Source organism: Engystomops pustulosus, chromosome 6 (genome assembly GCF_040894005.1).
Source record: "Engystomops pustulosus chromosome 6, aEngPut4.maternal, whole genome shotgun sequence".
NCBI lineage: Eukaryota > Metazoa > Chordata > Amphibia > Anura > Leptodactylidae > Engystomops > Engystomops pustulosus.
Genome location: NC_092416.1, coordinates 170,294,528 through 170,308,959, shown reverse-complemented (window position 1 = coordinate 170,308,959; position 14,432 = coordinate 170,294,528). Strand labels below are relative to the sequence as shown.

The 14,432-nt window shown below is 42.0% G+C and overlaps 1 protein-coding gene across 1 annotated transcript; it reads right to left on the bottom strand.

The window, feature by feature from the left end:
• Positions 1–7,038: 7,038 nt before the first annotated feature.
• On the bottom strand, positions 7,039–12,631 carry CBX4 (chromobox 4). Its single transcript, XM_072112342.1, has 5 exons — positions 12,327–12,631; positions 12,198–12,241; positions 10,876–10,941; positions 9,285–9,351; positions 7,039–8,894 (listed from the first exon to the last, which is right to left on the bottom strand). The coding sequence occupies exons 1-5, from the start codon at positions 12,393–12,395 to the stop codon at positions 7,614–7,616; spliced, it is 1,527 nt and encodes a 508-aa protein (XP_071968443.1). The 5' UTR covers positions 12,396–12,631; the 3' UTR covers positions 7,039–7,613.
• Positions 12,632–14,432: the final 1,801 nt, after the last annotated feature.

Here is a 14,432-nt window from a genome sequence, read left to right as displayed (position 1 = left end):
ACCGTCAAGGCTCATCCTTAGGCAAATATTCCCTTCTCTGGATAAACTGGTTCTTTTATATACAACCCGGGAGGCACTAGAATAACAGCATAGGGCACGTGAACTAAATCCTTACAGCTGGCAGGGAAAGTAAGAGCACCGGCACCCGCAGCTTTGCCATGTGCAGACTGACCTCAATTTCTGTAAGATAATTCAGTCACTAATGAATTTATACACAAGTCCTCAATTTCGCACCTCATAAACTCCACTGTGTTTTCATACTGTTTTTAGTTTTTTGTAGGTCAAAACTGCAGTGTTCACATATTATTTTTAAGTCTATAGCCAAATATGTGGAAACACACAACGTGTGATGGCGTGTGACAATGTTGTGCTGCCGGAACATCCGTGTCAGCTTCATCCTCTGTCCGTTGTATGCGGCTAAGGAGGCGCTGATTGCATCATTGTGCCTCTCCGAACAACTGCAGTGTGAACACCGGTTAAGCTGGCTATGCTGTTTGGATTAATTAGCACCACACCCATCTCTTTCCTACAGCTTCACTCATTGTTAGTTGTCCCGTTGTGATCGACAGCTCCTCACAATACTCACTTGCTCTCTGTGTTGTATAAAGTTCTGGCCCAATCACTATTGAGGACGGGGATCAGAGATCACATCAAAGTCCTGCCCACCCCTCCTAGGGTGCTGGCTATATGCTCCATACCTTTAGTGTGACTCTGGTCACTGTGACATGACTTTTTGGCTTGTGTTCAGACTATTCTTCTGTCTTGTCATTTTGTACTGTGTTTGCCCACTTTGTTGTGATCTGGCTGTGATGACTATTCTTATCTGTTTGCACCGTCTTGCATTTGTCTCTGCATTTCACACTTTTGCGCATGAGGGATTAATGCCCAATTATTAGTCACCGGCCATGGGGGATCCAGTAAGTAGGGCGCGTCTGGTGGGTTCAGCATTAGGGCTCACTGACTGTGACTGTTTTTTGATGCTTGTTGCCCTAGTACAGCTGCTTTGGATTGTTTTTTTCCCAAAAATCATACTACTGGCAGCTTTTTGGGGATTTTCGCATAGTTGGACACTGATCTTTCGGTCATCCCTTGGTTTACTGGCATGGCAAGCAACTGATGTTTTTCAGTTTTGTTTTTTTCTAATTTAGTGAAAAGGTTTACAATGAAGTAATATCCAAAGGCAAAACAGTAAAATGGACCAAAAAAACAAACTACATATAAATGGCAACAACAGAATTTTCGGGGAATTGTCGCAGAATTTTACGACAATTATTTTCCCTATTTCAGCCAGTAAGTCGATGAGCAGCATTCTCCATGTGCCCAACGGGAAGCAGAAGTAAAGGCCTGTGGAGTTATAGGACAATTTATTTATTCATTTATTTTTTACTCATTTAACTCATTATAGGTCCTTTTTGAAGATTTTTTTTTTCTACCCTACTATGCCGATTTGTGACACTTAAAGGGGTATTCCCATGAAGACAAAATTCTTAAATATATTCAGGGTAACAAAATAACACACTCTAATTTAATGTTATGAACTAAAATGCAGCATTTCACAGATATAATTCCAACCTGTCTCTATCTGTCCTCGTGTATACAATTCTGGATCCGACCCTAAATCACCTGACTATGGTTGGGTAGACTCTGATCTTTCTCATTAATCTTTTTCTATGTGTCAGATATCCGTAGAATCTTCAGGAGCTACGGAAATTGCAACTGTAGCTAAACCCTGTACCCTGATAATCTAAGCACAGTGTCAGTGCACAGCTCTCATAGCACAGAGGAGTGATTTTTTTGCTAATAGTGTGTCTCCCGATTGGGGTAGTCCACAGACAATCATACAAATTTTATTGATCATGTTTTTGTCGTCAATGTAAGAGATGTATAACTCGCATCCAACACCATGCAGTAAAGTACAATGTTTTTGTCCACCAAGAGAGCAAAACCCAGCCTCCTGACATTCACATGAATGGAAGATGAGCTGCAGTTCCGGGTCGCTTGGTCCCGTTCTGTTCTCTCGCTGGGGATTAGTATTTGGTGTTCCTGTGCCCTTTACATTGCATAACACAGGATAGAACTTTCATCTTGTTTCTTGACGAGATGGCTTTTACAGCAGAAGTTTCGCTGACATACTAATGAACCCTCTCGGGAGATTCTTGTGTGACCTTGAGGAATTGGTTAATTATAGAGCACGGCAGCAAAAGAAAAGCGTGCGCTGGTTTATTGCAGCCTGTCATCTGCCGCAGCAGGTTTTAGTACTGTGGATGGCGTTTTAAAAAAACTCTGTCCATATGTAGCAGAAAAATATTTTGTATAAGGTCGAGGACACACATGGCCTCCATTATCGCAGTGGGTTAGGCACATCGGTATGATCTGCGGATACCTCTAAGCCATTTACAGTCATAATAATTGGGACAATTTTTGCTACAAAAATTAATGACAGGGAAAAAAAAAGATGTCTGCTGCGGGTTTTGTCGAATCCATAACATGTTAAAGGGCTTGGCCAATTGTTCTAAAATTTAACACTGTAAGAATAAGGCCCTAATAGGGTCACCCATATTATACTTAGGCCTCTTGCACACAAATGTTGTGGGTCCAGATATACGTCCCCATAGACGCCTATGGTGCCCCGCTGCAGTATGGTGAGCACACACATGTCACCGGACCGTAGCCGGGTAAAAGCATGCTCTATCTTATCCCATAAATATGTCTGTGTACCAGACATCTCTATGGATAGAGGAGGGGTGAGTAGCACTCATCCCTCCACCTCTCCAGCCGAATGTGTACTACGACCAAGTCCTGGCCTAACCCTGTTAAAGTTTGCCGGGAGCTACCAGGAACCACGGGTCACATGATCCCCAGGTAGCCGCTCCCATATCAGCAGTTGTATCTTCACACGCCCCCTCTCCAACAACTGATAAGGGAGTGGTTACGGCGGAGGGGGTGTACAGACACTAATGATTGCACAGCCTATCCCATCCACCAGAAGCCAGTAGAACACATGATGTCACAGGAAGTCCTGAGTCCTGCTGCCCAGGGGGAGGGTTACATGACCCAAGGCTCCCAGCAAACTTTAACAAGGTAAGTATAATATGGATGACCCTGTCAAAGTTTAATTTAAGTGGCCAACCCCTTTAATTATTGTTGTGGACTTAGAGTGCAAAGGAAAGCAGCAGAAACTGGTTCTTCATAGTTGGTTCCTGCCACAGTCTAAATCGATGTGAAGCGTCTGCAGTAATTCCTAGTGTCCCCGGCCAAATTGAAATTTTTTAAGTTTGCAGAACGCGTCCTCTCTTGCCAAAATACGAGAGAAGTGATGGTCAATCGACAACAATATTTAAATACATCACATGTGGATTTCAAAGTGAAATTGTGGCAGGTTTCCAATGAGGTCTGTTGTGGATTGTTTAGTCTGGACTTACGCTTAGGATTCTTGGACAAGAACAGTTCTCGGCCAGGGGATCCAATTTTAACAGGAATCATTCCATCTTCAGGAACACCGATGGTTACCTGCAAAATACAGTTTGAAGGGGATGCATATTTTGCTATATGTTCAAGTTAAATGAGAAACAGAATACCCCATGATAAGCTCCTGTCTTGGAAAATGGAATCTCAATGAGCTCAACATACTCCTCCTCCTCTGCTCCAGCACCTCCTCTCTGACAGTGGAGAGGATTAAAATGGTCAGATGCTGGGACTGATATCTCAGCAACCATCGGGGCTAGAAAGAAAATTCAAAGTACCCCGAATCTGTGAATTAGTATGTACATGTCCACACCTGTAAGCTCCTCTTTAAAAGTCTGTCCCAAATGTAATTCCCGCATAACTATCCTATTCCATGGATAGCGCAAAGACTTTTGGGAAGAGACATAGCTGAAGATCCTCTCACATATCCCTAGAACCGGAGGTCACCGAAATTGCAAAAGTAATACCCTGTTTCCCCTAAAATAAGACATCCCCCAAAAATAAGACCTAGTATAATTTTGTTCAATCTTAGAAATATAAGGCCTCCCCTGAAAATAAGACCTAGTAGCAGACATTGCTACATCTCCCCCCAAGCCGTATATTAGTATTAGTAGATCTTTTAGATGCTACAATAGGTTGTGACATGGGTGAAGAATTGCGGAATAAAATTACTGACTGTTGCAGGACCAATAAGCTACAAGCAACTACTGGACATGAAGTGGTAATTTAAGGAAAGTGCTATTGCTAAATATGAGAGGTTAGGGCCAAATATTCCAATAATTCAGAGTTTGGAGAGCTATAAGGATGTTTTAGAAGATGATTTTTTGTTTACCAATAAATGTAAATTCTTCTTCATGGACAAATAAGACATCCCCTGAAAATAAGACCTAGTGCCTCTTAAGGAGCAAAAATGAATATAAGACACTGTCTTATTTTCGGGGAAACAGGGTAGAACAATTTAGAAACTATTTAATGGAGAACGTCTTGAGGTGAGACACAAGAAGTCAAAGTTAACGCAATTAAAAAATGGAGGTGCATTTTTGTGAAATACTTTACCCTGGAAGACAGGCTTCAGCTGCTACACCCATTCACCTTGACCCAATGGTATCTTATGACCCAATTGCGAGGTACCTTCCAGAGGTAGGTAATAGGCCCTAACTAAGGTTAGACCACAAGGGCTCTGGGGGTGTTACCAAAGACCCACCATGTTGTAGCTTCACAGGGTGTTACACTGTGCAGGAGGACTAGTGTGAAATCACATCAGGCAGAGGGAGAGGGAAGTGCTGAGGGGGGGGGGGGGGGAGGTAACAGCCTGTTGAAGTTACAGCACAGAATGGCCTTGGTAACAAATAATTTTATTGCCTAACAGATCCAGGCACAGTGACTGTGAACATTGTCTTATATTTGTTATCCATGGCCTCCTTCCTTCTAAAATCAACTTTTCAAATTATTCTGAAGAGCCAAAATGGCTCCTGAAGGGTATAACCACAGCCTCTCCATGGAGCCCCTACAGAGGGTCGTGAGAAGTGCTCAGGGGGAGGGAGACAGTGTAACTGCCTGTGAAGCTACAGCACAGAGGGGCTCTGGTAATGCCTCAAGAGCCTTTCTGGCTCATTCACATAATTTTAAAAGTTGATTTTAGAAGGAAGGAGGCCATGGATAATTAATATAAGAAGATTCCCACAATCACTGTGCCTGGATCTATGAGTAAGTGCCCCTGGTTTATCAGGATGGATTTGGACGGTAGATTTCATTTACATAATAAAGTTAATTAAAACAAAACACAAAAAGGAAGACTTCTCAGGCAACAAACAATGATCCTGAGGTCCCGTCGTTGGTGTCACAGACTACGTGAGCCACAGACTCGGCCAGGAATAGGAGCTGCTTTATAATTTCTTGCTTGGGTAGTCGGGTCACACACAGGGCTGTGGAATCGGCCATGTGCATGAACCAAAAAAAGTAATTCAACACCCGATTGCACGTTCGTATACATGAGGCCTTAGGGTGCATAGACACAAAGAGATACACACACACACACTCTGGAGGGAAAAAAAAAAATAGATTCAAAAACTAAAAAAAAAAAAAAAAAAGAAGATTCCCATTAAATCTCATGGGCTACATAAAATAAACACAAAAACAGCAACAAAAAAAGAAATTGTGTATGTAAAACTACCATTTGTGTTATTCTTTTTCTCTTTTTCCTAAAATCATTGGGGCATGTTAATATATGCAGCATTTTCCTGGATGAGAGCATCTTCCTCACCTTCCATCAGTCTGCAGAGCCCCTGTCACTGCCCGCAGGCTATCTGTAAATGATCACAGCAGGGGGGAGACATCTGAGCAGGCTGCAAAGCTCTGACGTCACACCAGGAAACCCTCTGCAAGCATGACTAGAGAAAACACACAGCGCAAAGCCTGCAAGTAACGCTACAGTCACTGCTTATGTATAGGATTGACATTTGTATCTACTAGACATTCACAAACTTGCCAAAATTTCTTGAGTTTTATTATCCATTTTTATTAAAGAACACCTGCAAAGAGTTTGTATGTTCTCTCCGTGTTTGTGTGGGTTTACTCCGGGTCTTCCGGTTTCCTCCCACACTCCAAAACATACTGGTAGGTTGATTATATTGTGAGCCCCATTGGGGACAGGGACTGATTTGGTAAACTCTGTGTGCGCTATATAAAGGAATTATTAAAAGAAGACTTCTTATATGTCCCTCTGTTACTCCTCCTGGAAGTTATGAGTACATTTTCTAAGTAAAGCTCATGTCGAATTTGCCTACAGTCCTAAATTTGCAAGGGTTGTGTCACAGTTTTTGAGAAATCTGATTTTTAAATGAAAGCTTTTTGCTTTGATATCCGAGGTGCAATTTGAGATCTTTACCCATAGTCTGGAAAAAAAAAAAATCATTAAAAGGAGGGCATTTGTACCCTGTCAACAGGGGGGAAATGATTGTGGGGTGTCTAATTGTCAGAAGCCCCCGAAATATAGCATCAGAATCCATCCTGATAAACTAGGGACATTACTCATAGATCCAGGCACCGTGACTGTGGTAATCTCCTTATATTTGTTATCCATGGCCTCCTTCCTTCTAAAATCAACTTTTACAATTATGCTAATGATCCCGAAGGGCTTCGGCAAAAGGGTTTGTTACCAGAAATCTCCGTGCTGTAGCTCCATAGGCTGTTACACTATGTCACTCTCCTCCTCTGCTCCCTCCACATTGCCTGATATAATCTCACAGCTTCAAAAGTTTCAGCAGACAGTGGGAGAAAGGAAGTGCTGAGAGAGCACGTGGGAGAGTGAAACATTGTAACAGCCTGCAAAGCTGCAGCATGGAGGAGATCTGGTAACATCCCCCAGAACCCTTTTGACTCATTACTACAAAATTTTAAAAGCGGATTTTAGAGAGAAGGAGGCGATGGATAACAAATATAAGAATATTACCAAAGTCACGGGGCTTGGATCTGTGAGCAAGCGTCCCTAGTTTATCAGGCTTGATTTTGATTTCCTTTAAATATAATAAAATGTCAATTTTTAGCGTATAGTCAGTCCTAATTTGGTTACATATAGCTTATATAGTAATCACATATCAGAGACATCAGTATTTCTATATATCAGAGTTTAATTTCCATTATTACACAGTATCAGTCCTTAACTCTGGTCGAAAGGCTGGCCAAGCCGGTGGCTTATGCCGCGTACATAACATTTCTCCACTGTACATATACATCCATTCAGGTTGCTGGAAGCACTAGGCCTAGTCTAATAGCAGCATTTTCCTATCAAACACTCTGCATTTTTAAAATTGTACCTCTATCGCAAGAGTACACCAAAAATATACACGTTATCGTACGGCAGTGTAAATGCATACACTCTAGCAACAAAATAGGTTACGTAAAAAGGCATCTCCCACAAAAAATATGCTTAAACAATGAAAAGCCAAGAGCGCTCTACCGATATACATATGAACCAATAAATATAGAAACTTTCAGGGTAACTAGTACATGATATAGCGCTGCTGCCTCTATGCTGCTAAGTGCTTTAGGATATCCCATCTCACAGCCGTCACGTTCGGTCCCCGTTCCCGACCGCCGTTATCCCTGATGGAAACTATAGCCATTGCGAGTTATCTGCAACATTGTGGTCATGTCGTTATATACTCCTTGAAAGTGACAGTAACACAATTGGCAGTCACGTCCGTAATTACAATGTTTCCAAAAAACGGTCGGAATATAGTTTGGGGGTCCTCTTTTGCACAGTCTGTTTCAGTGGGTTGTGGCTCCTGGGGTGTCGTTTGCACCCCATTTTCAGCTAAGCCCGGGTCACGGTCACACCTGGACTTCACACAACGCAAGTCGATGGGTTCGTCCAAGTCGGAGTCGAGGAGGATTACTTCGGGCTCTTTCGGACGTAGAGGAGATTTCGGTAGAGTCTGCTGCTTCTCCAGTCCATCAGAAGCAGAGACACTTTGAGAAGTAGATACTTGTTTGAACGGGATGACGGGCTTAGACAGCTCGGACAAGCAGCGCTTTCTCGGATTTATATACGCAATATCTTTTGGGGACTCGTTTACAGGGAATTTGCAACCATTCGACCCTGCGGGATTCTCTTTTTTGGTGGTGAGTTGTAATGGTTTATCACTAACGGGGTCAACACTTGAGTAGGTTCTCTGAAGGCCGGCGAGAGGCAACGCGCCATTGTTCCCACAATCATTCCCGGCACTTAACCTTACTTTAGACTCCACCCTCTTCTTCCAGTGCTCCTGTTTTTCCTCTAAGACTTTACTAGTCCTTTCGCCATTACAAGATTCCAGGGTTCGGTTTACAGACGCGTCCGCACCACATTCTTCCTCGGAAGATTTAATTTTGACCGATTGCAATCCGTTCTCCATGTATTTACTCATAACTATGACAATCCGTCCGTTTTTGTTTTTATTCTTCACAATCTTCATTTTACCCCCAATGCCATTGGCTGGCACCTCCTTAGCTAGACTGGTGGAGGTCCCAACAGATGAAGTGTTCTTATCCACCCCATTTAAGACAGTTCCAGAACCATTCTTTACATGAACCCCCAAATCCACCAACTGGTTATGATGAAATGACGATTCCTTGTTTCGGCTGTTTTGGTCAGCGCCAAGTTGCAGCTCCTTCACCGAGGGTTGTTGGTCATACATTTTCGGATCTGGCTGATAATGATGGTGTCTCTTACTGTTCAGTTGGTAGTAATATTTCCGTTGACCACTAGGGTGATGCTTTTCGGCGTGATCGTGATCGTTGGGTTGATACTGGTGATGCTTTTTGCTGTTCAACTGATATTGGTGCGGTTGACTCTTTTTAACAGATGTTAGATCCAGTTTGGGGAGATGGTCCACAGAGGAGTCCTGAAGGCCACTCAGGACATTAGACCTACGCGCAAAAGAGGGTATCTGCAGAACAAAAGACAGAATCACCATCAGTAACTCAAGCTATATAATTGAACAGATACTACAAAAGCAGAAAGATCAGCGGAATAAGAATTTTAGGAAATTGGAGTGGAGTTTTCTACTGTGCTCAACAGTACCCGACAATATGGGGCGTGGCAAAGCATGTGAATGGCGCCATGGGTGCATGTGAATGGCGCCAAGGGTGCAGATACAAACCTTGATTTATCTGTTGGCTAAGACAAATTTACGGCCAGCTTTACTGCAGGGATGAAGGTATGTATATATTTCACAATTTTACAAGTGTTTTCTAGAATTTTTCATATAAGCAAACCTATATGCAAGCCAGAAAAAGAGAAGGTATGTATTTTTTAAGAGAAAAAAATGTAAACTTACTGATAAAATATGGTGCTTTGGCTTCGCTCCACGTTTTCTATAACCCAGAATTTGCTCCTGCCTTTCCCTGTAATAGAAGACGCACACAAAAATCATTAGTTACACTGCCTGATGTAACGTCATAGACGGAATGATGCAATATTATAGAAAGACTGGTGCAACCAATGTATAAAGAAAAATATTTGTATTATATTATTTGGTATTTGTAGCTGTGGTGAGGAGGTTGGCTTCCGAGACAGACCAATACGTCACTTGTCAGATACCGATACCAGAGGGGGAGGAAGCTCCCTGCATAACCAGACTGTGACGCATCATACACCTCAGGAACACCTCTCTGATAAAGTGACTGGAGTAGCAATCGGAGCTCATTGATGGCCCCCAAACCCCAGTCCTTAATATATCCTATTGACCAGAGAACAGTCATGAGGGTGGAGCCGGTCCAAGGAGCTTGGCTATTTGGGTTCTCAAGAGTTTGTTTTTTCATGAAGCCTCTAAGGCCCAGTTCACACCAGCATTTGGGTTCCTGCTATTAACTGCCATCAAGGCAGATAAGATAACTGCAGATAAGTTAAGAGTTAAGAGACATAAGCTTCTATTAGTGTCCATTTGCACCATGTACCCTAGGCTTCCATTTTTTTGAGAAAAAAAATTTGAACTATTTTTAGGCGCAGAAGAAATGAAATGTCAAATTAGGTGCAAAACAGCGCACTGCAGAAAAAGGGGGCAAAAAAAATTGTGCAAATACTCCCAATGCACCCAAAAAGTCACTAAAGTACAACAAAACAATACGCATCAGACTAAGATAAATCTGCGCCTAAGAGTTTCAGACCATTTTTGGGCAGTTTTCCAGACTCGGGGCGTGGTCTATTCTGTGCACCAGAAAATTTCGTACATGCGCCAGAACAAGACTGTGGAGTCTGGTCTGTTCCTTACACTTTCCCCTTATTTGTTCTATGGCCAAAATCCTTGGACAGAGATGTTGGGCAGTGGCTAATCCTCTCTGTCTTTAGCTACTCAGCCTTGCCCACGCATGCGCAGTAACTCGACTCACTGCCAAAAAGAGGGAGAAGTTACTGCACATGCGTGGGCATGGATGAATAGCCAAAGAGCACTGCGGTGCCGCACACAGAGGTAAGACTTCAAAGGCTACAGGGGAGGGGTGTAGCCTTAGCCAATGGGGCTCGGCGTGGCTTCTTAACGCCACATTAGCCTCTGAAGTTCATCTGCATAAAAGGATGGAAAAGTTTTTAGTTACAGTTAAAATGCAGTTTAGGGATCAGTAGACAGAAAGGCATCTACCATCAGGAAAACCTCAGTTAGTGTATTACTGATGATAGGTTTCCTTTACTTAGTATATAACAGGAATATATGGACACAGGAGTATCTAAACGTAATTCTAATTGAAAAATTATTAGAAGCTGTAAAAGATAATCTGCGGTTGCTTTCAGGGCGCCTGCAATAATAGCGGTAAATAATAGTAAAAAAAACCAAAACAAATAGTAACAGTAAATAATACAAAATAATATAAAAAAAAATAGTCATAAAACTAATAAACAATAATAGTAAATAACACATTTTGTTGATTCCTGACCTGTTCTGAAAGGCAACTAAGAGTCGGGGGTCCAAAATATTTTCCTCTGGCTCCCACGTGTTATACCTGGAAAGCAGAACATGAAACATTAGTACAAAGATTACTAATAATGATACGGTATCTGATCTCTGGTCCAATTTTGGGACCCTCTTGGATTACCAGCATCGGGACCCCAGAGGGAATTAAGCATTGCCATGACATGATCCGAGCCAAGCATGCATGTGTACAGCAGAGTCAGGAGGACTAGCTGCTGTTCCATTCATTTCTATAGAACAGTCTATATCGCTGGAGATGATACATTGTAACAAACTATAAGAAGACGTGATGTATCTCGCCGCCTCCACTGAATACAAATGTGTCTTGACGACAGAAATAAACATGTAAAACATCCACCCTATACTGCAGCGGGGCGTAAGGGTAAACAGCTGCTAGAAAACTCTGACGTCTGCTGAGATCTCTCCAGAGTCAGCAAACATTGGGCTCTGCAAATTTTCCCTGAATTCTCCGAAAGCAACTCCATATGGCTGTTAAAGGGGATATCTGATTTTTTTTTTTTAAAATATATATATATATATATATATATATCTTAAAGGGGCGTCTGACCAGCAAACATAAGGATGGGGGTCCCCGAGTGCCTTATTGTAAATGTACAAGTTCTATGGAACTGATGAACACCAGGGGGTACAGTATCGGGTCACACAGCCGCCCCCAAAGCTGCTAGTTACAATGTTGCACCGGCTACGGGTCGTAAACCACTAGCGATAACTTCTTTATAAGCTTCAGGTATCGAAACTTGCATGTAAAGGCGCCCTCCGCTATACTGTTCCTATAGACATGATGGGATAAAGATATATATATATATTTATATACACACAGCGTCAGAGGTTCTATATACATCTGTACGTATAGGATCTCTATATATGGTGTACTAGTTGCCGCGCAGCTGCTCGGCCACCTCCATATATAGGCAGGATAGTTGTCACTGTGCCCATTGTGAGGAGCGTCTCCACCGAATTTCACACCTAAAATGTCTAAATCCACCATGGAAGACGCTCCAGTGACGTGGAGAGGGAGCGAGGAGCGGGGAGAGAGAGAGAGAGAGAGAGGAAGGCAGGGAAAGAAATTCCATCCTTGGCAAAAAGCGCATTCCCCTCCCTTCCCCCTACTCTGGGCTGAGATAGTGCCAGTCTGCACCTAACTCCTTCCTTGCCAGCTTCAACGCTGCGTTTTTTTTTTTTTCCCCCAAATGATTTTTTTTTAATGAGTATGAAGAAGATGGGATGCAGGGCTGTAGTTTTTTCCCCCCTTAATGTAACACTTACTTGGAAGACCAACCTCGCCATTTCACCAAATATTCCACTCGGCCCTGCAATGACATAACCGCACAGTGTGACCGGTGTCTTATGTGGGGGGTGCGCGGTGATGCGTTATTAGTAGGACACAGTTCTTACCTTGCGGATTCTCCTCTTCTCGATGCTTTCCACCGCAAATACATGCTCTCCAGCCGCGGGCAGCTCCATCTTCTCCCGTCTGCCAGAGGCCGGAGCTCCGAGTCGCGTCTAAATCGCACGTCACCCCCTCCGGCTGCGGATTATAGCGTCCTCCTGGGAGCGATGCTTGTCATAGTGCAGCCCGGGGATGTAGTCGGTCCGTGGTCGCAGGGTGACAGCGCACATCACTGCTCCTCCATATCACCAGCGATCGCTCTCACTGCCGAGTCCCCGAGCTGGCAGCGGCGGGAGGATGACATCACAGGGGGCGGGACGCGCAGCTGTCACCGAGCGACCCCTGATTGGCCGCCGCTGCACGCCCGGCGCCGCCCACCACCACAGCGAGAAGAAGATGGGGGAGGGGAGGACAGCTCTCCGCCATGCAGGAAGACAACACTGCCAGCCCAGACACACGGCACATCTGCGGCCAGGTGTGTACTGTGCTCTATACCTGCCAGGAGCACGACAAGGGGGCAGCTAATCTCTGCCCTTCACATGTCACACTGATGATATAGTCACATACATGTATAAAAAAAACATAAAGTGCAACCACAGATCACAATAGTAGCATGATGAGTCTATATATCTACAAATCTATACATATATAGATAAATAAATAAATACATTTATATTTATGTGTGTTTATAGATTTTATACAAGATAGATTTGGATACTATATATACACACTAGATCGACAGACAGAAATGTAACAAATATTGTATATTCCTTCTATATACATTACATAGATTCTCTACATATATACTATAGCTTATAGAACCAGATACATACATGAGACACACACCCATTCTGATGCAACGTGACCCAACAGGAAGATGTACAGCACATAAATATGAGATAGACACAGAGATCAATTCTGTATATGGATACGATAGAAAATACATAGGTGGACATAAAGACAGATGATAATAGGTTTATATAGATAGGTATATAGATACTATAGGTGGTAGATGCTTAGGTGATAGATACCTGTATATAGATACTGTAGATTATTGATAACATGTATGGAAAGGTGGTAGCTACTGTATAGATACTATTAATTTATAGAAAAATAATAGATTAATTGATAGATTTAGATAAATAGATACTTGGATACTTAGCATAACTAGGTAGTACGTATACACATATAGGTATATATATATATATATACTATAAGTAAATACATAGATACATGTATATAGATACTATAGATTATTCATATATTGAATGTATGGATAGGTGATAGCTACTGTATATAGATATTATTCAATTATAGATACTGTAGATATATATTATATATGAATACTATGGATAGATGATAGATATCAATGATTATAGATAGATGATGGTAAATATATATGTTCATAGATAGATACATAGATACATTGATAGATAGATACATAGATAGATATGAGATAGATAGATAGATAGATATTAATATGAGATAGATAGATAGATAGATAGATAGATAGATAGATAGATAGATAGATAGATAGATAGATACTATATATAGATACTATTCATTGACAGTAGACAGGTACATACTATATATAGATACTACTGATTAGAGACAGATAGATATGAGATGATAGATAGATACTATTTATGGATACTAATCATTAACAGTAGGCAGACAAATACATTCTATATATATATACATACTATATATCGATAATACTGATTAGAGATAGATATATATGAGATGATAGATAGATACTATATATGGATACTATTCATTTAGAGTAGACCGATAGATATTATGGATTAGAGGTAGCTAGCTGCACACAGATACTAGACAGATACAACCCTCTTCTGATGCAATATGATCCATCTAAAATTAATGTCATTTAAACACCCTTCCCTAAAAATAAATGAATAAAGAATGACCTGGAGATCCCCTCCCCTGGGAGCCCCTCTTATGTGTTGTTCGGGGTTTCTAGATGATCTTCCTATCACTATAGTGTTCTATAATATAATGCTGGATGCAATACATGTGCCCTTGTATCTGCCAGTGCCCGCCATGACAGGGTGCCAGGCAGCAGCCTCTGTACCAGTGCAAGATACAGAGGG